The sequence below is a fragment of the Pleurodeles waltl genome, chromosome 7, assembly GCF_031143425.1.
Source record: "Pleurodeles waltl isolate 20211129_DDA chromosome 7, aPleWal1.hap1.20221129, whole genome shotgun sequence".
Classification (NCBI taxonomy): domain Eukaryota; kingdom Metazoa; phylum Chordata; class Amphibia; order Caudata; family Salamandridae; genus Pleurodeles; species Pleurodeles waltl.
In genome coordinates, this window is record NC_090446.1 from 102,439,865 (window position 1) to 102,462,401 (window position 22,537).

A 22,537-nucleotide genomic window follows, 5' to 3' on the forward strand; every position below is an offset into this window, starting at 1 on the left:
AGTTGCCGTTTTACTGATTTTCACAGATAAACATAGACAAAACGCATCCATGGCCGCTGGTGAAGTGGCTTAATCCTATTGTTACTGCAGCTGAGACACACGTCTTTCTACCTCTGCAGGGGCATCAGCATCTGGAAGGGTACATCATAAATGTATTTATCAACAGAGTTACAACCACATGTGTACATTGCAGCAGCAACGGGAACTAGGCAGCCCTACATTACTGCAGAGGAGATCTAAGCATGTTTAGTACTGCACCCACCTCAGAAGCATGCATAGGCGCGAGATCAGTGCATCAACTGGGGATGCGAGTTTGACTCCACGGTCCCAGATTCAAGTCTTCCTAGGTCCACTCAGAGTTTTACTCTTCAGAGGTCAATAAAATGAGTGACATTGTCAGGGATTTTCCAATCAGGCCTGATGCCACTGCAGGGCACAAACACACCACCCGAACGTGTATAATTCCCATATGAACATTTATCCCATTTACCTACTACTTCCTCTAAAACTGCAAAACCTTCCTACTCATCACCCACCCATGCATACTTAAGGCACCCCTTCCCTCCTGTCTCTTACCTTTCCTAAACCCTAGGTGGTGAGTTGACTGGAAACACACCTCTGAAGTGGGTCAGCAAGGCATTTTAGGTTACAAATGAATATGAAGTTGGACAAGAGATGAGAGTCAAGGTTGTTTTTTCTGAATGAAGTCATTTCTCCTGCTTTTTCCACACTGTGGAAGATGTTAGCTGAACAGGTTATTCTTCCTTTTATGGAAATATGTGGTCAAGTTTCGTCACCTTAGGTTTTTTTTCTTGAAGGTCGAAAAGTATGAATATCACTGATCTGGATACCTTTTTTCAAATATTTTTTTTTTGACAATTTCAAACAATAACGATCCCCCACCCCAATATATAGTGTGATCTTTGCATAATGCCAACTGAATGTATCATATCACCCATTCTAACAATATCTCACCTCACACGGCAGTACATTCTTACTTTATATTGTCTCATTGAGGGCCAGCCCCTGCAAATATGTTAAAAAAAAACAAAACAAAACAAAAGCAAAACTTTAAGCAAGCACAAAGCAACTTATACAGGTTATTAGGTGGTTTGTCAGGTATATATTTGTGCACAGACCAATTAATTTGTTATCATATGGCACCTTTGTCTGTATACCTTATTCAAACACATAGATGTCTCCCTCCACAATGGGCTGATGACCTCTTTCATCCGAGGCGCTTGACCTTTAGCTAGCTTTGTAAAATCTGATTAAACTTGAACATGTTCATGGTTTATGGTGCAGCACCTGGTGAAGGGTGGCGTCCTCGGACACAATGAGCTGTTTTAATGGAGAAGAACTATGGCACCCTGACTTCTAATGCTGTGCCAGTGCTGTGCACATCAGCCATTCCTCCGGAAACAATTCTATGTTCGGCCCCTCCATGCAAATAGGGAGCCCAATGAAATGAACATTGTTTCACCTGGATAGCCCTTCAGATTCCTCCATAGTCAGCTTGAGAACTTTTCTGATTTCAGAGCCTCCGTTTGGGACTATACTTCCTTTACTTGGGGGGAGGGCCTTGAAATTAGTGAGGATTCGTTATCGTTTACACGTTCTGCCAACTGTCTGTGCTTTTGGTATAAAAAATCGAAAGAATCTTATCAAACTGCTCCGAGTGCTTCACCTGAGTCGGTTTCATTCATGGCAAGTGGTCAGGTCTCTACTTTTGGCCACAAAAGTTCTTCCATGATACATTTGGAAGGAGGGGCTTTTTCTGTTAATCATCATCCAGCGCCGACCATTAGATGGGCGCAGCCCAGTGTGCCATACTCCAAATCAAAGTTTTACGGTGTGCCAGGGACAGTTTCCAGAAAATATCACAGCAGGGTATTCCTTCTTGGCCCCCCGGAGCAGCCTTCACCCTGGTCAGGTGCCACAACTCTGGCGTATAAAGTTTGGTGGGGAGACACCAGCAGGTCCTTTCAGGCACGGCATCTCTCTCCTCATCTGCGGCCACGCCCCGACAGTGGACCACCAAGTCAGCCACTCCATGGCAAAGGAAAGGCAAGCCGCTCCCACAAAACTGCCAGATAGGTCCTGCCGTCAGCGGACGGGCCTCTGGCACTGTCTTGTCCTTCTCAGGTCGGCGCCAGGCACCATCCAGCAGCTGCTCGCTCGCTCCAGTCATCCTGCCAGGAGGGCCTTTCCCTGGGTTCGGGTTCCTATCTGGTACCCACTTTGTTCCCGCAAGCCACTGGTGCTCTCTTCACACCCACAGCAACCCAGGGAGCTCCCCAGCACCTGCAGTGCTTGCGCACTATGGTCGGTCTGAGGTAGTGCTTAATTTGTAAATAAAAACGTGCCGGTGCCCAAAGCTCTTCTCTGAAACATGTGGCTGCTAAAATTGAATGCGCGGCACGGAATACTTAGGTAGCGTAATCCTGAAGCCATCCCGGACCTCTTTAATCCATTTACAGCCACTCCCTGTCCCTTTGGCGTACCCTTGCAGCTTTCTTCGTTTGTGACGCTTTGTCGTTTTGCCCTTCTCCATCTTTCCCGTCTGTGTCTTTTGCTCACAGTAAATGCTTGAGGCAGAAAATTAAGTGCCGGCCCTCAAATATAAGTACTGGTGCCCAGCACCGGAAACCACCAACAAAAATTAAGCACTGGTCTGAGGCCAGTCGTCTGTCCATCTTTAGAAAGTGTCTTGCCACAGCAGCGCCGACTCCGGAGCCGCTCTTCTGTCGTTCCATGTGCTGCAACCTGAGCTGCAGCACCACTGCGGTGGGCTCTGATGGTGTTTATAGTGTGTGAACGCTACATTTCAGCAGAATTATCGACGGTCTTGCACAGAACCTACATATACCTATACCCAGTGCAGCCGCCATAGGTGGAGCTAATGTATTGAGTTGGAAGACTAAGCTGTATTGTGGATGCGTCGAGAGAAGGATTTTTTTGGAATCTCGAGTGACACATTCACCCTTCCCATCTGATCATATTGGTACCTGTGGTTAGCAGCCAAATGGGGAATAATTGAGTTTTGAGGTTGGGGAGATGTGCCCGTTTGAATAAAAACGACTATTAAATAAACCTTTGGAGAATGCAGGTTGCTATACCCATTTTCAAAGCTCGTGTGATTTGGAAGCTCAGAATAGTATTTCAGTCTCATTTAAATACGTTGACCTACCTGGATAATACGAAAGATTACATTGGTGAAACCTAATTTGTTTATGAAAACGTAACCTGACCAGCATTGTGCACTTTGGTTTTTAAAAGGGCCATTTCCTGCTATGATGCTCCAAGTTCTTCCTTCAGATGATTGCTTTTCAGTGGATGGTTCAAGATGGACCAGGCCAATAATCATCGAGGATCAGACGCAAAAGGATGAACATTTGAGGGCTATATGACAGGCAATGGTTACATTTCATGGTAGGACATCGTAAGCATATTTTGGTTTTAGTTGACGTTGGAGGAGAGGCTGGCTTATGTGAAAGGTTGTTGCACTGTCTCCTTAGATATGTTTACTACTAAACAGCTAAATATGTACTGTTGTTGCTTTCCTATTTTAGTTATACTCTGTGTACAAGAAGGCTACGTTTCAACAAATGTCTCTCCATATCTGCTAGGTCACTGACAGCTTTATAAGACCATACCTCATATTAGGGCTCAGGGAGTTACTTATTCTTCAAAGGCCACTCCCACTAGATCAATTAAATGCTATTTTGTCATTTTTATGGGCCTTTCCGTTATCCAAAATTTATAATGTTTGAAGGAGTTAGCTGGAACCGGAAAGGGACGGTAGAAAGCAGAATAATGATTGAAGTACAAAAGCATAACTCTACAACATCATAAAAGTACTCACAGAAGTACAACAGAAAAAATAAATGTTAGTCAGACCTAGGGGCTCATTATGACTTTGGCGGGCGGCAGAGGCTGCTTGCCAAAGTCTCACGATGACCTCCTATGTGGCCGTCCCTGCGCGAGCCCTATTACGAGTTTCGCCTGGGCTGGCGGGCAGAAACAGCATTTTTGCCCAAAGACCCAGCAGGAAACTCACCACAACAATGATGACGGCTCTTAATCGAGCCGGCGGCAATGTGGCGGTGAGTCGGGTGCAATAGCACCAGTCACACTTTTCACTGCCCATAATTCCATGGGGCCCCCAATGCCCCCTTTCTGCTAGCCTTTGCATGGTGGTTCAACCGCCTTGCAAAGGCTGGCAGAAAGGGGACTTGTAATCCGTAGGGCAGTGCTGCTTGCAACGATGCCGTGGCAGATTGAGACTGCCAGGCTGTCGACTGGCGGCAACCTGGCATTGCCGGCTGTTGGACCACGGCGGCTCTGCCACAGTCGTAATGTGGCGGTCAGACAGTGGCAGCTGTCCGACCACCACAATGAGTGTGGCGGTCTTAAGACCACCACACTCGTAATCAGAGCCCTAGAGTCTTCCTGAAGAAAAACATAATGGTCTGTTCGGATGAATGACACTGTTTTAACCTGTTCACCCATTTATGTGAGTTTATTCTCTCATTTCTTTCAGGACTGACTTCACCCCTGAGAATCCCCTCTGGGTTGGGGCCTGGTGGGTGGGCTTCCTCGGGGCCGGTGGAGCTGCCTTGCTGATCTCTGTTCCACTCCTGGGATACCCTCAACGACTTCCAGGTATGGATTCATACATTCCACTTTGAAGCTTTAAGGGTCTATAAGATATAAGATGTTGCGCATCTTTTGGTGCGCTCCATCATTTTCAAATCAAGTGTGAGGAGCACACCAAGGAACCTGCTCAAGTGAACTTTTTCATGCTGTATGCTCATAAAAAAACAAGGGATGAGCCATTCAAGGCAAATGTCCACATAGCAGTATTAAATAAATGCCTACTGTAAATTAAAAGACAGCATATTTAGTTTGCCATTTTTGGATTTGTTAGACTCTGAATGATTTCCTAATGTTGGCACAGAAGTCCAGGTCATCCTTAAAGAAACGAACACAAAATTGTGTCACAAGACAGAGACACATTTTCTTAACTATGCAAGTACGAAAAAATACTAAATAGCACTTTTCTGCTTCAGTAAATTTATTTTTGAAGGACAGTGTTTTTTAGTTGACATTGCATGTCACCAGTCTGAGGCCTAATTTACGATAACATTCTCACTGCACTTTGATGCTCGTACAGTGCTGGTGAAAGGCCATTTAGTATGTATGTTTGTATGTGGTGGAGTGATACCAGAGAATCATTGTCAGAATATCAACTGACGTCAACATTGTGTCTTAAATATTGGCTGTAAAAGTATCTCTATAGTGAAGTTAATAAAACAAAGTCTACATCCAGTCGGATATTATTTGGATAAACATTATTTAGGACAAATCATGATTATCCGAAAATATTCCTGTATGCTACATTATGACATATGTTTTATTTGTATAGGTTAAAGGCAGGAAAGTTCATTAAAGGGTCAAAGACAAAGATACAATTAGAGATTCAGTCTAGACAGTGGGTACGGGGTTCTGAAAGTGGAGCTAAGGTACTTTTTGTGTCATGATGTAGTGTTCCTTAAAGACCATCTTGGCTTTCTTAGTGAGTTGTTCTATAGGGGTGAGTTTACTGTCAAGAATGAATTCGAGAGAGTTGGCATTGATTGAATCCAGACAGGTTCATGTTAGTAAGCCACATTTGAACTAGATGTTGCTTCTTGTTATTGTTGAGTGGGGGGATTTGGTGTTTGTCAGGGTTACGTTTTGGGCAGTTGCTGATGCTGTTAATGGAGAATGGAGTTCCGAGGGCTTCAAATGGATCTTGGAAGAAGTGGGGAGCTTCTAGAATCTGCAGGAGCCCATGTGAATGAATTAATGTTGTTTGGAGAAATAGCAGGAGAACTCACAGAGGACATTGCCAGTGAGTTCTGTTTGAGAGTTTAGGTGAGGGATGAATGATAGAAGCTGCTGAAAGCAATCAATAAATCCAACCATATCAGGGGATAGGGATCATCTTTATTTGTATTAATGAGAATGCCACACAAAATTAGGAAGGTAGCTGATGCAGCATGATGTGAAGTTAGATTTGTAGATGAGCAGGTTGGCTTTGATGTGCTTTGGAGTTGTATGTAGAATTATTTTTCTGTTATCTTACCTATTTACCAGTAAGTGGTGAGCCAATAGTTGGGTAGGCCGTCAGTATTTAGTGTGGGATTATTCAAGATGGATGTGAGAAATGTGCCCTTTCTGAAGGGTCACTCCAGACTTTTTGCTGGACCCTGTATTTTTAGCTGGCTGTATAACTCTTTACCTTATGCCTCCTAACCAGTGATTAAGTGCTTGTGCTCCACCTTTCAACATGGTGAAATTGGCATGCCTCAGATTGGCATATTTTTCATATTAGTAAGTCCATAGTTTATGGCACAAAGTGTAACCAGGGCCTGTAAGTTAAATGCCACTAATGGACTGCAGCAACCATTGTGCCATCCACTACAGACAGTGACAGTGTAAACTTGACTGCAGGCCCACCATTTTGTAGCCTGGTCGTTATTGTTTTAAACTGAATATGCAACCTACCAAAGTAACCCCTTTTGAGAGGTAAAAAACTTCCCTTTAAATATTTAAAAGTCATACCTATTAAGGCCGTATTACACATAAGGCAGGGTACTTGGTACTTAAAAGTAGGACATGTATGAATTTAATGTAAAACATGACTATACAGTGAAAGCAACCCAAAAGCTATATTCACTGGAGCAAGGCTAGCTAGCTGTTCAATTGGAAAATACTGGGCTATATTATTATATTTAATAATGCTAATTTATGTTATGAAACAGCTAAAAATAATGAAACAACAATTTTTAACATTTATTAAAATACAATTCAATGTTCACCCATCAGTCAGGGGCTCACCATACGGAGGCGCGGATGGACTTGGTATGGCTCCCAGCTGGATCTCCTGGCCTTGACCTCAGTGCAGATTCTCACCTGTGGTAGGGCTGGGGCACCCCCGCTCAGACTATGCGACCAATGTGGTGCTTTAGTGCATGGTACTTGAAAGACCCTGCTTGTGTCGACTTCATCAACCAAGAACTAGGCCACTACTTTAGGGAGAATAAGGAGTCGGTGGCCTCGGCGGAGACCCTCTGGGCGGCCAGCGAATCCTCCTTGAGGGACGTCATCAAGGGGTATGTCAGGCTGCGAGAGGTCCAGCAATCTTAGCGGATAACCGCGCTGGAGGGCGAGATGGCGGATCTGGAGCGTCAAGTCCGCCAGCCAGACGGGGAAGAGCCAAGGAGACAGTTGGTGATTCTTTGTGTGGAGCTCTTGCAGTTGTCTTTTGCGAGGCTAGACAATGTTGACAGGCCTCGACTCAAAGAGTATATGAACTGGGAGATAAGACCGGAAAACTGCTTTATTGGCTGACGACTCGTGATGTCTCGGCCCGGGTGGTACCACTAATTAGAGACCAGACCGGCGTCATATGGGAGGACCTACTGGCGATTGCGCACACTTTTGCTTCCTGTCATGAGGACCTCTATGCACGGGTCCCCCAGCCTATGGCGGAACAAGAAATGCCCATTCTGGGGGATACGCGGATAGATTATTGGTCAATGCAAGGGGGAAGTAACCTAGACTTCCACTGTAATCAAATGTCTAAAGTAATTCTATGCATATAAACAATGTAACAACAGTAGAAATGTATTGCATTATATATTTCTTTAAACATGTTATTCCAGACATGAGGTGTATATTTAGTTAAACGTGTTATTCTAAACATAAAGTTTTGCATTTATCTGAGAAGGTGCTCGTAGTAAAAACAGTGAAGGTAATACAAAGTGCAGATAAGGGAAAGTGATATATACAGTATGCACAAAGGGTGGTTTTAAGAATATTATGGACTTCTAGTGGCTCTGTCAGTCCAGGAAGCCCTGAAGTCTCATAAAATGTATTTGTATTTCTATATTCCACACTTAAAGATATGTTGACGTATGCTCCGTTGTGATCTGGTTGTTAGTGTATGGAGGTTGGGGATCGGCCAATAGGACCGAGTGTCCCTATATACAGATGACGTCCTGGTGTTTCTGGGGCGGCCCCAGAGCTTGGGTCCCTGCTGTCTTGAGCTAATGACGTTGTATGGTGAGGCTTCGGGCTGCGCTTAAATCCTAGGAAGTCACTGTTGGTAAGGTGCGAGGAGGCACGGGAGAAACGAGTGGTGCTCAGATATCCCGGTAAAGCAAAACGCCTTTAAATACTTGGGTGTTCACCTCTCCCCGCTCCCAGATCTGGCATGGCAGTTAAACTTCCAGTCCCTGTCCCGTGCTCTGGTGGGGGACCTGACCCGTTGGCGTTGATTGTCTCTGAACCCATTGGGTCACAACGCCCTTTTGAAAATGATTTGTCTCCCCCACTACTTGTATGTTCTGACAAACTTTCCCTAGTTAGTGCCCTGTGCCTGGTTTCGGTCCCTCACTTCCAAGCTCACCTCCCTTATTTGTGTGAGAGGGTACCATTGCGTGCCCTTCAGCCCTGCATGGGAATCTCCCTAAGAGGGTGGACTGGGAATGCCAGACCTCTACATCTGCTACTTGAAGGCCCAGTTGGTTCTGGTCAATGAGTGGTTTATGAGAGATGGGACGACCCGGCCTATCGCTTGGAGCTCTGCCACCTCGGATTCGAGGGCCTGTTGGGATTGCTGTATGGCAATCTGGTTCCCCAGGGAGCCCGATTGCACGCGGATGACGGTGCGGTGTTAAAGGGCGGCCCTGCGGCTGATGGGCTGGGATTGGCGCCTTACCAGGCTGACACCCTAGTGGCAGGGCACGTGGTTGCACCAGGTGTCCCAGTTGGAGGGCTTTAGGCAATGGGATACCATTGGGATTACCTACCAGGGGGATGTATGCAGTGGCGACCGTCTGATGTCCTTCCAGCAGCTGAAAGAACATTATGCCTTAGCCAACACAAATGTTTCCGCTATCTCAAGATGCGCCATGCCTGGCGGGCCCACCTGCTGCCAAACGTATCCCTCCCCTATCATAGCCCTCTTGAGGGAAAACCTTTGATGGGACGCATTGGGAAATGTGCCATTACCCAAATTTATCGCTCCTTGCTTACAAACGCACCGGATGACTCCGCCAAGATGCGGGACAGGTGGACAACCTGGGTGGAAGAGATGGATGAGGACGATTGGAGGCAGGTATATCTTGTGCCCAGGGAACTGGCTATATCCACCAGGTTGAGGATGTTGCAGATGAATTACTTCCGCGTGACATACCTGTCCCCATGGAGCATATGACGCATATGCCCGGTGACCCCTCCTGGCTGCCTGAGATGTGGTCATCTAGAAGCGCATCTACTGCATGTAGCCTGGGAGAGCTCGGGGATGCGTCCCTTCTGGGTTGAGGTGGAGCAGGAGATCTCGGAGGTCCTAGGGTGTTCAATTGGGTTAACTGTGAGAGTAGCGCTGTTCGGCCTTCTGGAGGAGTTGGGGGGGGAGGGACAAGGAGCTGATCGAATATTTGTTGGGGTTGCGTGCCTGGTGGCCAAAAGAGACATTGCACAACTCTGGAGAAGCCCGGTGGTGCCATCGATCTCGAGATAGTGAGCCGGGTTGGATTGGTGATCTCAGCTAGAAAAGCCAATCTATGAGGCACGTGGCTGCCCTCTCGAAAGTATGAAAAAATCTGGGGGAAATGGCTGGCCCACAGTGGGCTGCATTTTTGAGTAATGTTACTATGTTCTGGTTGCGGATTACGACCTTGTTTACTGCTAGCCTTTTCATGGCAGTAACACTACCATGAAAAGGATGGCGGAGAACAGGTGCAAGCCCCCCCCTGCACAGCACCATTTGCAGACAGTGACCTTTGCGAGGGTGCTGGTGTACCCTGCTGGCTACAGCATTGCCGCCGGCTAGATTACGAGCCGCAAACAATGCTGTAGTCTGTTTCTGTCTCTGGGTTTATTGTTGGTAGAGTGACTGCCCGAAACTGAACTTCAGTTTTAGAAGTGGAGGGAAACTAGGATTACAATAGTACACTTCCCCCACACACACCCAACTCTCATAGCCCAAGTTTAGTGTGGCCTAAGACTACCGCAGAGTTAAAAAAAGCCCAAATTGGGTAGGATTGTCCCTGGAATATTTATCTCATTGGTTAGTATGTGCCCATGTGTCAGTCCCACCCACAAGCTTGTGTCAGACATAAACGTTGCACCCTGAGTCTCCTATTTCAGAATACTCTTGGACCTGCTGTCCGTGACCTGAGAAGAGCCCTGGAAGACTGGAGCTGCTCTCCCTTGTACCCAGGACAGAGAAGTGGACTCCAAGGGTCATGCGGTTGACCACATGTTAAAGCTACAAGGACACAACAATTTACAAAGCATTTTTACATGCAACTATTCATCAGGGTAGATCAGTGGTGCAGTCAATGCCATGCAATTGGCCCATGAAGTAAGGGGGACCAACCAGCTACACAATGGTTACAGTTATTTAAGAAGTCATCTTCTCATACAGTATCTGCAGGGAGCCTGGCTAGGGCCTTTTGTGTTTGTTCTTCACTGGGAGGGGCAGGCTGAAGGTCTCGTGGGCTCTTAGATTGAAGCATCATGAGCCTATCTGCTTTGCTAGTGGATCACCGCGGAAGTGGAAGCACTTATCTAATAGCAGATCAGCACACCTCAAATTTGTAGGTGTGCCTGAACACAGCTACAGATCACTCCATGCCATACGTGAATCTCTGTGTGTTTTGGCTGGCTAATGTGCACGGAACTGCAAAAGATGAGACAGTGTGGCTCAGGGGCCGTAGACAACCCTCATCCGGCCCCTGTATCATACTTGCTGGTAACTGAAGTTGTCAGTGACCATACTCTAAATCACCAGCTGCTTGCCAGAATCATTCTAATTATGGTTCTACATGAGATCCAGTACTCTTCCTGATGCCTGGTGAGTGATGTTTATACACTTACTATCTTAGGCTTCGGATCGCAAAATGTCCGTAACACATGTGCCTCTGTGTATTCACATCAGTTATGAGTGTATCTAGAGGCATTGCCTCTGGTACCATAGCAGCAGCAGCTTTTGCAAGCTTTCAGCCAATACCCTCAGTTCTGAAATAAACAGAGCAGCGTGGACAAAGGTGGCATGAGTGTGTCAGAGTCTGTCAGACCTGTAAGCAGTATTACTGTGTTTTTATCATACCTTTTTATTAAACATCGGTCTTTCCTTGCAGCCTCTTTCCTGCCCATATGTCTGGCTTATTAGTAGCCTCGATGTGGGTTTACTTCTGTACGTTACATAATGATATTCATTTTAAGTTATTTGTAGAACAATGTCTTGTTTTTAAAAGTCTATAATTTCCTTCAACTCTTTTGTCGGTCATCTCACTAGCAAAGCACACACTGCACAATTAATTGCATATATGCACTACCCATAAATGCAGCAATGCGTTTAGTCTAGGATCACACCATACTGTTATTGTGAATATACAGTGTCACATGCAGAATTCTCGTTTTTGAAATTTTCAGTATTGTTACTAGACTACTTAAATCCCAAGCCACGCTGTCCTCCAATTCCTTTTCCTGCTGGAGTCAGAAGATACATTTTATGGTATGTGTATGGTACAGTAAAAACAGCTGCTTTCCCATTGCCTTATTGTAGACCTCAAAAGAGCATTTTAAGGCCATTGTCCATTGACAAAAAAATCTGTTAGCAGGGATCTGGTATCATTTTGTTCTAATTTACGCTCTCTTGTGGCAACACTGGTTCAGTGACTGTCTCTGATGAGACAGACCACAGTTCTTCTCAGAAATTGTTGGGATTGAGCCTCTACAAGACTTTTGAAAATCTTATCCATAGGTTAACATGACCCCTATTCATTCACTAGGCAATGTGTATATGCATGTATGTAGTATTTGTATAGTGCAAACCTTGCCAAAAAGGTAGCAAAGTGCTGTACAGAGTCAGTGTGCGGGGCATGGTGGCTTGTAAATGACGCAAGTGTGTTTTAAGATGCTGCAGACTGGTAAACTGGAATTAAAGGAGTCCAACATGAGGGGGATGATGTGATCATATTTCTACCGGCCATGGATGAGACGTGCTGCAGCGTATTGGATGCCCTAAGGTGTGACAATGTGGAGAGGGGGAGGCCATGGAGCAGGGTATGACCACCATCCAGATGGGAGAATACGAGGGCTTGAACAGAAGTTTTGAAGTTACTTTCTGGAAGAAACAGTTTAACTTTCTTTAGAAGAGAGAGCTGGTACCTGGCCATCTATTTGGCTATGTTTTCCTTGAGGGAGTTAGGTTACGTGAATGTAAGCAACTCAGCATTTGGTGAAAGTTGGAGTTCATGTCATTGAGTCAGGTTGCACTATTTCTTACTTGTTACTTTTGGCAAACACTTGAGCTGTGAAATGCAAGCTATGGTGGCCTCTAAGGAGAGTACGATGACTGCCACTTCTACCACATTGTCTGAAATTTAGGGTGCATCAAATGAGGTAGATGTGCTACTAAACACACATTCTAGCACTGTTTACTGCTATTTGAGGTTACAGGGGATTGCCAACCTAACAACTGGGAATGATTCAAGCATGCGAGTGTATGAAAGATACAAGCGCTGGAGAACTGGAGTTACACCTAACAAACTCATGTCTTTTTAAAGTGGTTAAATGTCTGGGAGTTTGAGGTCTCTGAGGGTGGTGATGTGAGGGGTATGGATGTTTGAAGTGGTGAGGAGGAAAGAGAATTCATTTATGAAGTTCATGTTCTGTCGGGAAGGCCTATAGATGCGCTGGAAGATGGCAGACTGAGTTGCTGAGAGTGAGAAGAGGCATGTTAGGAGCCCCATGATATTGTGTGTTGCTTGCTTGTTTAGGGTGCAGAATTTATGATTAATTGAGTTTTATGTGCGTGGTGTACCTGATGGATGCTTTGCCTTTGGGAACAGGGGCCTATATACAAGGAGGTGAGGGTGAGCCATGTTTCTGTGATGAAGATTTTGTCAAGGGGATGGAGGATTAAGTCTGTGATGTCAAGCTTGAATTACTGCAGAGTGTTTGTTGTTGAGTATGAGTTAAAGTCTGTTCACCACCTTGAGGGTGAGTGGTAGCTAGTGGGATGTATAAGAGGTTGGGTCTGTGTATAAACATGATGCATTGTGTTAGTGTGTTCCAGACCTGCCAACCCACACTGTGCCACAGTGTGTCACGTGATTTCAGCTCCCTTCACACAGTCACCTGGTGAGGAGCTCAAATCACATGGTGGCAGACAAGGCGAACTGGAAACCACTGCTTATAGGGAATTTCCAGCTCGTCATTGTGGCTGTAAGCACAGATGTCCATTAAGGGGTGTGAAAACATCCCAGTACATTAGTGACAAACTCAGCATCATTTGTTCTTTTTGGGGGTGTTGGGCTTGGTGGAGGGCAGAGTGCCTCTTAGGTAGTTCTCGGCACGATGCCCCGCCCCGTCCTCACACTGAAATTTATTTACAAGTTGGCAGGTTTGATTGTGAATGATACTGAGCTAGGCACATAATGAAGACTTACCTTATGGGATTCGGAGACAATGTCGTTTGTGTCAGCCCCAGTCAGGAGATGCCCTTCAAGAAACAGCCAGCAGCCCAAGATTACACACAGCAAGCCAGTCCCACCCACAGCATTGGGAAACAGGACAATGCAGTTTAGCTAAAAATAAATACAACAGTTATGACCAGTACATATTTATGATGACCACATCTCAAAGGTTAGTGTTTATGCAGTGTCTGGCAACATTGGCTACCAAATATAATGCAGAATCAACACAGCAGATGCTTCAACTACAGTATGTGAATAGTTGCAGGGCCAGGAAAAAGGACCTGTGGTGGGACCAAAGGGAGAAGAGAGACGGAGCATGTAAAGTGATAATAAGTAGCTCAGCCACCATGAGATAGTCTTAGTGAGGGTACCATTTACTGCTATATGTACAACTTTGTAGACTCTGGCATGACCTAATGAAAGGAAATCAGAATCCTGCCTACCACAGATATGCGGACTATCAACCAATAGTAATATTTCTTAACAAAGGCATAGTGCTTACCAAAAAGAGGCACCTCCACAGCGCTGGCAAGTTTGTTCGTTAACAGTCACTTGCCTTTCTCATCTGTGTTCTCCCTCCCCTGGAGCATAGCCTCTTCATGATAATTTTGACTGACTGACTTGTATCCTTTCATGGCTCTCATTTAAGATACTACTTTTTAATCTTTCATTCAGCATTTCATGAGATTGGAAATGTTTTTAGCCTACGGCCTCTCACGCTTCTTCTCTCCTTAGATGCCACCCCCTGTCCTTTGTTGCACTCACCACTCCCAGCTTCAAGAACAGATTTATTGTTGCTGGGGTATGCTAGGGTATGGTTTGAAAAGAAGACTTTAAGGGTTTGCGTTTTTTATCTCCTATATTCCACAAAGCACAAGCTTTGGCACACAAAGGCTTTACAGGTGCTGGGGGATGGGCCGTCTGCTTCAGCCACTCAGCTCCTTGGGCTAGTGCAGAGGAGCAAATGGTTGAATGCTGTGTGTACCATTTATAAAAACTGAAAACGAATTCATTGTACAATTTTGAGAAATCATAAGATGTGTGTTGTCTTTCTTTACAGTATCTTGAAGTGTTTTATTTGACTCTTTTCAATAATTCTTTACAGATAAACATTGGCAAAGCCAATCGCTTGGAACTCACATTATAAAGGGAGGCCTGTTGTCTTTGCTAATGTCCTCTTAGTAAAATCAGTTTAGACTTCCATCCCTTAGGGCCTCTTGATACCCCTATACACTCTGTATTGTATCAATATGTGTATGTGACCATGTGCCTTAATGCTTGCATGTGTGCCTCAACTAACTACATTATACGACAAAAAAAAGCAGGGTCACACTTCTTTCTGTATCTACCTACACGGAACACATCATACAAATAATACAACGTCTCTTGTCTGCGTATGTGTCTGGGTGCAAAAATTACAAGATTTAAACAGGGTAAGGTTTAAAGTTATTTTGTGTTTTTGCCTGAAAGTAGATCATGCTATAAATAGTGCAGTGTTTATTACATTAGAGAAATGTTAAGTTACTCACATTTGTATATTGCTTTGCAGCATTATTATGTCTTCACAGTGCATTCTCTATTTGTGCGCCCTTTTGTAAAGATGTGCGGTGTGGATTTATCTGCCCACGTTTTGCTTCATTAAGAAATATGCGTATCCTGCCTATACAAACATAGTGCCACATGTTACCGATCATTAACAAAGCTGAATGTCTGGCTTTGGCAAACTGGTGCAATGGTTGCATTTTCTTTAGGAATATTTTAATAGTATGTTGCAAAAAGAAAAAGAAAAGAAAACAAGCTGATGCCTAAATGTATATATATTTGAAATCAGAAACAAAACACTGCGTTTAATATCATTGGGACTGGATGGCTGCTTCATAGTGGGCAGGTGTACTTAGAACACGTTTTAAAGCACATCACAGGATTCGTAATGGCACAAAGAAAATGTAATAGTGGGTTTGCCTTTATCTAACCTAAAGTTATAAAAAAAAATGCAGGGATGACAGAAACAAGGGAAATGAAAGGAAAACAAGGAAACCCACCAGCCCTGGCGCTGATGTCCACCTGTTTTTTTGGTGGATACCCACATGTGATCAGGCAAAATGCAGTCATTTGCAATGCAAGCAAGCCAGTGACTGAAGTGGACTGACGTGGTGCCCCATGCTGTAAACTGTGCTGGGCAGAAGTAAAATGTGAATGCACCTTGAATAGACAAATTAATGATGAAGGCGCTAATCAAAAGTACCTCTGTGTATGTATGTTTCATCTATACATTTTTTCATTAGATGAGGTTGGTGACAACCAAAGTGACTAATGGCCATATATAAGAAGTAATAATGAACCACATTAGACAAGTGTTTTATGGCTCTTGTAACCGTTCAGGAGCTGTTGTAATTTCTCTAGTTTATCTTCCACTCTGTAAGTCTAGATGACCATCTTAGGAAAACTGTGAACTCGCATCAGAACCCATTTTCTGTGACAAAAAAGTTTTACAGCTTAATAAGACTTCTTTCTTATTTAGGTGTGGGCAGTATTTGCATAATTTTATTTTGTGTAATTATGTGAAATTTCAGGAGAATTACTCGAAATTACGCATAATAATGCAAAATGCAAACCTGTCATTTAGCACTATACTTTAGCGCAAAATGCAGTCTTCCATCCAGTTTCTGAGAAAGGATGCACAGTGTGCTAAGAAGCTTGCAAAAAACAAGTGCAACTGATCACATTCTGGTCATTCATGTTGTTCCCACATGCAGTACATTTTTTACGCGAGCAGTGCTTAATTATCCAATGTGGCGTAATGCCACAATTTCAGGAGTTTCATGAAACAGGCATAAAGCGAAATTTGCCAAAGTACATAAATTACGCTTCTGTAATTTACATTTTGCCCAGGCCTATTCTCAATCTTGTGACAAATATGATTTGTGTGATCCAGAATAGATGAAGCCCTTCATTTTAGATATTTAGTACATTGACCGGTGGGAGGCCTGTCTTCAATCTCTCCAGTTTTCAGAAGCTGCAAGTGGAGCTCAGGTTACAAATTTCCAGGCACTCAGAGTAGGAAAAAATGAAGCATTTTCAATGCAATGGGTCTCACGTTTACTCGAGTTAGAGCAGTTAGCATTGTAAATTCCTAACTGGACTTTTCTGATGGATGCAACTACCTGTGGATTCCTCATCTAATGAATACTCCCACGGCGCCAGCATTCGACGGAAATCTTCTTCCTAGCTTCTGCACGTCGACGAGGACGTCACATTTGCCCACGCGACGCCGTCTGATGTCATACAGGCAATAAGAGGTCCTCGCCGACGTGCCGACGTCAGTTCCCTTTTTTCCGTGCGTTCGAAACGGTTATCTTCGAGGGAGCTACTGTTGCTTTCGAAGTTACAGTGTGTTTTTCTGCATTGTGTTTTTCACTGAGGTTACTATGTCTCAGAGGAAGTCTGGTTTCAAGCCCTGTCGGGAGTGTGGGGGCAAGATGTCCGTTACTGACCCACATTCGGACTGCTTATGGTGCTTAAGCTCCGACCACGACGTCGCAACATGTGATTCATGTCAACACATGAATCCGAAAGCCCTAAAAGAGCGAGAAGCCAAGCTCTTCATGGCGAAGTCAAAAAGGAAGGAGAAGAAACATCATAGGAAGTCCTCCTCGCCGAGGTCTCATCGGCGTTATCGAGACTCCCGGCGCCGTAGGGATTCACGGCGCCATTCCAGCAAGGAGAGGTCTTGATCGAGGTCGCCTTCGGCTCGGCGTCGAAAGACTTGGGCAGACATCTTCAGTGATTGAAGTGACGCAGCCTCAGGTGTTCTCTCCGGCATCGCAGACGTCGAGGCTGGCATCGGGGTCGCCTTCGATCCAGGCACCCCAGTATCCGGCTTTTCCTGCCCCTGGAGCCGATAATGCCGCATTTCTGAATGCGATGTTTACCATCTTCCAGCAGATGGCTCCAGGCGGTGCTCCGACCGGTCCTTCGGGGCCATTGGCTTTCACCTTGGGTGCTCCGGCGCCGCTACGGCCAGCACCCTTCATGCCCTTTCTCCCCTTGGGGAATGTGGGCTCGGCGCCGGTGTCCGCTCCGGTGGCTCCAGAGGTTTCGGCCCCAGAGGTTTCCATCCCGTCGACTTCGGGGTTTCGGCCAGTGACCCCGACAGGACCATCTGAGACTCCGAGACGAACCTCTCTTCATCCGGCTCCGAGCTCGGCGTCGAAGCTTCTTGTGGCGCCGGACATGGCGTCGGATGGATCCGGCGATCGGCGTCGTTCCTCGAATTCGGCAGATGCCATGTCGACGCCGCATATTGAAGAGAGGCTACATTCTAGGAGACGTGCTCTCCGTCTCTTGGAGGAACAAGAATACCAACGGGTCTTGGAGGAAGGAGAAATTGAGGATTCTGGCGAGGGTCTTCATGGACTTGATACAGCTAGTGGGCTGGATACTTCCCCTGAGTGGGACTTGTCATATCTAGGGGAGTATACTGAGGAGGCAGCCACTTTTCACGCTGTAGTAAGAAAGGCAGCTAACTTCCTCGAACTGCCTTTGCCGGTAGCAGAGGCAAAACAGAATTTATTAACTGAGGTCCTACATCCGGCCTCTACTGCAGCAGAGCCTCTTTTACCATTCAATGAGGCTTTGCTTGATCCGGTATTGGAGGTTTGGAAGAAGCCGGTATCTTCGTCGGCGGTTCATAGGGCTGTGGCCAGGAGGTATCCGGCTGCACCATCTGACCCTGGCTTTCTGTCCAGACACCCTACGCCGGAGAGCTTGGTGGTCCAGGCTTCCTTTTCTTCTAGATCTGCGCCTGGACTCACAATCCAAGAAAATATTTTCGTCCTGTAGCATGGCGTTGAAGTCCACCAACGCTACATGTATCTTGGGGAGGTACATCTATGCTCTTATGGACGAAATAACATCATCGCATACCGAGCTTCCCCAAGGGCTCTTGAATATCGTGTCGGATGCCCAGGCTGCTGCATCCCAGGTTATCCAATCTGGGTTGGACACAACTGACTCAGTGGCTAGAGCGATGGGCACGGCTGTGGTTGCGAGGAGACAGGCTTGGCTTCGCAACTCAGGGTTCTCTTCGGACGTGCAGTCGACCCTGTTGGACCTGTTGATGGGGACAAACTTTTTGGGGCCAAAGCGGATTCGGCCTTGGAAAGGTTTAAAGAAAGCAGGGCCACAGCCAAGTCATTAGGACTGCAAGCCGCTTCTTCTGCCTCCTCCAGATTTTTTAGGAGGTTTCGTGGATTTGGACGTGGCTCTTCCTCCTCTTCCTTTCGGGGGAGATTCCAACAACCTGCCTCTTCTCTCACCTTTAGATCAATTAGAGGGAGGAGTAGGGTCCGCACCAGGGGAGCCTCTCAGCAGCACTCTGCCTCTTCCTCGTCCTCTGGAGGGGTGCAGCAGGGGAAGCAGCCTTAGGCTTCCACTAATTCTCACTCACTCCTCTCCTGTAGGGGGAAGGTTACTGCATTTTCTTCACAAATGGGAAGCTATTACATCAGACACTTGGGTTATCAGCATTGTGGGAAAAGGCTACACCCTTCCCTTTCGGGAGTTTCCGCCCCCCATCCCGCCCCACCCATCTTATTGTTCAAAAGACCACCTCCTGTTGTTAGAACAGGAGGTTCAAGTCCTCCTTTTAAAGGGCGCGGTGGAGTTGGTTCCAGAGCAGGAAAGGGGTCAAGGTTGTTACTCGAGGTACTTCCTGATTCCCAAGAAGGATGGTCGGTTGAGACCAATCCTGGACCTGAGGATCTTGAATTGGTTCCTCAAACAGGAAAAGTTCAAGATGCTGACCCTAGGTCAGGTGCTTTTGGCGTTGAACAATGGAGATTGGATGGTGTCTGTCGACTTGCAGGATGCTTATTTTCATATCCCGATACTCAAGTCGCACAGGAAGTATCTCCGGTTTGTGATGGGGTCGCAGCACTATCAGTTTGCGGTCCTCCCGTTTGGTCTTACTTCAGCACCTCGAGTCTTCACGAAGGTGATGTCGGTGGTTGCAGCAGAGCTCAGGAGGAAGGGGATAGCAGTATTCCCTTACCTAGACGACTGGTTGATCAAAGCCAAGTCCCCGGAGCTTGTGTTGCATCATCTGCAATCGACAACCCAGTTGTTGTTCGACCTGGGCTTTTCGGTGAACGTGCCCAAATCTCACCTAGAGCCCTCTCAATGCCTCTTGTTCATAGGGGCAGTACTGGATACAACATTGGATCGAGCCTTTCCTCCGCCTCAGCGGATTCAAGATATTCAGGAGTTGGTTCCAATGTTTCGAAGTGGAGCGGTCGTTCCAGTCCTCAAGGTCCTTCGTCTGCTCGGTCTGTTTGCCTCCTGCATACTGTTGGTCACGCATGCTCGCTGGCACATGAGGGCTCTTCAGTGGTGCCTCCGAAGGTAGTGGTCTCAACACAGAGGGGATCTCGAAGGTTCTGTCAGGATCTCCAGAGATGCTGCCACGGATTTGAAGTGGTGGATTGCGGACGACAATCTTTCCCAAGGAAGGCCGTTCACGCAGCCTCCACCAGTGACCACGGTCATAACGGATGCTTCCACTGTAGGGTGGGGAGCTCATCTGGGGGACCTGGAGATCAAAGGGCTTTGGTCTCCAGGGGAACAGATGTTTCATATCAATCTGTTAGAGTTATGGGCTGTACGTCTGGCTCTCAAGTCCTTCCTCCCATCCCTTCGCGGTCAGTCGGTTCAGGTCCTGACGGACAATACTACCGCGATGTGGTATATAAACAAACAGGGAGGAGTGGGGTCATACCTTCTCTGCAGAGAAGCTCTTGGACTATGGTCCTGGGCAAAGGACCATCAGATTTGCTTGGTAGCAAATCATCTGGCCGGAGTTTTGAATGTACGTGCGGATGGTTTCAGTCGGCATTTCTCGGCCGACCACGAGTGGCGTCTCCATCCAGATCAAGTCCGTCTAATCTTCCAGTTGTGGGGGGTTCCTCGGATAGATCTGTTTGCCACCCGGGAGAACTCGCACTGTCCGTTATTCTGCAGCCTCCAGTATCCGGTGCAGGGGGCTCTGGGGGACGCGTTTCAGAGAACCTGGTGCGACCAGTTGCTTTACGCGTTTCCCCCCATACCCTTGATTCCTCGAGTATTGAGGAAAATTCGCCAAGACCGGGCCCGAGTAATCTTAATAGCTCCGGATTGGCCAAGGAGGGTGTGGTATTCCGATCTTCTCCAACTCTCAATGTGCCCTCCGCTCCGTCTCCCTCTCAGGGGAGACCTCCTCTCGCAGTCGCAGGGGCAGGTTTTACACCCCAACCTCCAGAGTCTGCACCTACATGCCTGGAGATTGAACGGGGCAACCTGAGTTCTTTCTCTCTCCCGCCTGATGTAGTGGATGTTATCTTAGCGGCCAGGCGACACTCCACTAAAACTATCTACGCTAATAGGTGGTCTAAATTTGTGTTATGGTGTGGAGAGAGACAGATTGATCCCTTACGTGCTCATTTGTCGGATGTTTTATCTTTTGCTTTGTCTTTAGCGCAGAAAGGTTGTGCAGTGGCTACTATTAAAGGTTACTTGTCTGCCCTGTCAGCCTTAATTTGTCTACCAGACCAACCATCGTTATTTAAATCTCCTATAGTACTTAGATTCTTGAAGGGCCTTATGAATAAATACCCTCCAAAACCTTTTGTTATGCCTCAAGGTTCTTAGTTATTAAAACAGTTTTCCTGGTGGCCATAACATCTGCAAGGAGAGTGAGTGAGTTGCAGGCTTTATCGGTAAAACCCCCTTATACAGCTTTTTATGGGGATAAGGTGGTGTTGAGGACCAAGGCTGCTTTCCTTCTGAAGGTTGTTTCACCCTTCCATTTGGCTCAAACAATTACTCTGTCCACGTTCTATCCTCCACCTCATCCTTCAAAGGAAGAAGAGAGACTTCATCGCTTGGACCCAAAGAGGGCGTTAAGCTTCTTCATAGACAGAACGAAGGATTTCAGGCTGGATGATCAGCTTTTCATCGGATACGTGGGCAAAAGGAGAGGAAAGGCAGTCCACAAGAGAACACTCTCCAGGTGGATTGTTCTTTGCATTAAAATGTGTTACTCTTTAGCAAAGAAGGATCCTCCTGATGGTATTAGAGCCCATTCCACCAGGGCTAAGTCGGCCACTTCGGCCTTGGCTAGGGGTGTTCCTGTGGTCGACATCTGCAAGGCCGCAACTTGGTCATCCCTTCACACTTTTGCGAAGCATTACTGCTTGGACTCTGAGGTCAGAAGGGACGGTCATTTTGCACGGTCAGTGCTGCAGGATTTCTTGGTTTGACCATACAGGCACCCACCACCGGGCGTGGTACTGCTTTGGGACTCTATTCATTAGGTGAGGAATCCACAGGTAGTTGTATCCATCAGAAGAACGAGTTACTTACCGTCGGTAACGACTTTTCTGGTGAATACATTAGCTACCTGTGGATTACTCACGGTCCCACGCACCTCCCCGTTGCCTTTTTGGTCTTACCAAGTAATCCTTGAGTGCGCTCCTCTTGGTTTTGAGGACAGGTGTAGATTATGTATATATGGATATTTGTATATATATATTTATTTGTGTATATACATATTTAGTGTAGTTATCTATTGTTTAAAAAAAAAAAAAAGTTGTATTAAATTTATAGCCATCTTCTTGCAATGATGTGTAATTTGCGATATTATGAAATGTTGCCTTTATTTTTCATTACATAGAATTATTGTTCTCAGGCACGTAAAAAATGTTGGTACTGACGTCGGCACGTCGGGGAGGACCTCTTATTGCCTGTATGACGTCAGACGGCGTCGCGTGGGCAAATGTGACGTCCTCGTCGACGTGCAGAAGCTAGGAAGAAGATTTCCGTTGAATGCTGGCACCGTGGGAGTATTCATTAGGTGAGGAATCCACAGGTAGCTAATGTATCCACCAGAAAAGTCGTTACCGAAGGTAAGTAACTCGTTCTTCTTGCCACATAAATTAAAAATAAAAAGTAAAACAGTGGAC

At 46.1% G+C, this 22,537-nt stretch overlaps 1 protein-coding gene across 1 annotated transcript in view; it reads left to right on the forward strand.

Annotated features, from left to right (window-relative positions):
* The window catches only part of SLCO4A1 (solute carrier organic anion transporter family member 4A1), a 414,240-nt gene that overhangs the window by 110,320 nt on the left and 281,383 nt on the right, over window positions 1-22,537 (forward strand). The window contains exon 4 of the mRNA XM_069243161.1: window positions 4,544-4,665. Within this exon, the coding sequence (XP_069099262.1) occupies window positions 4,544-4,665 (122 nt within the window). The remainder of the gene's footprint in view (window positions 1-4,543; window positions 4,666-22,537) is intronic.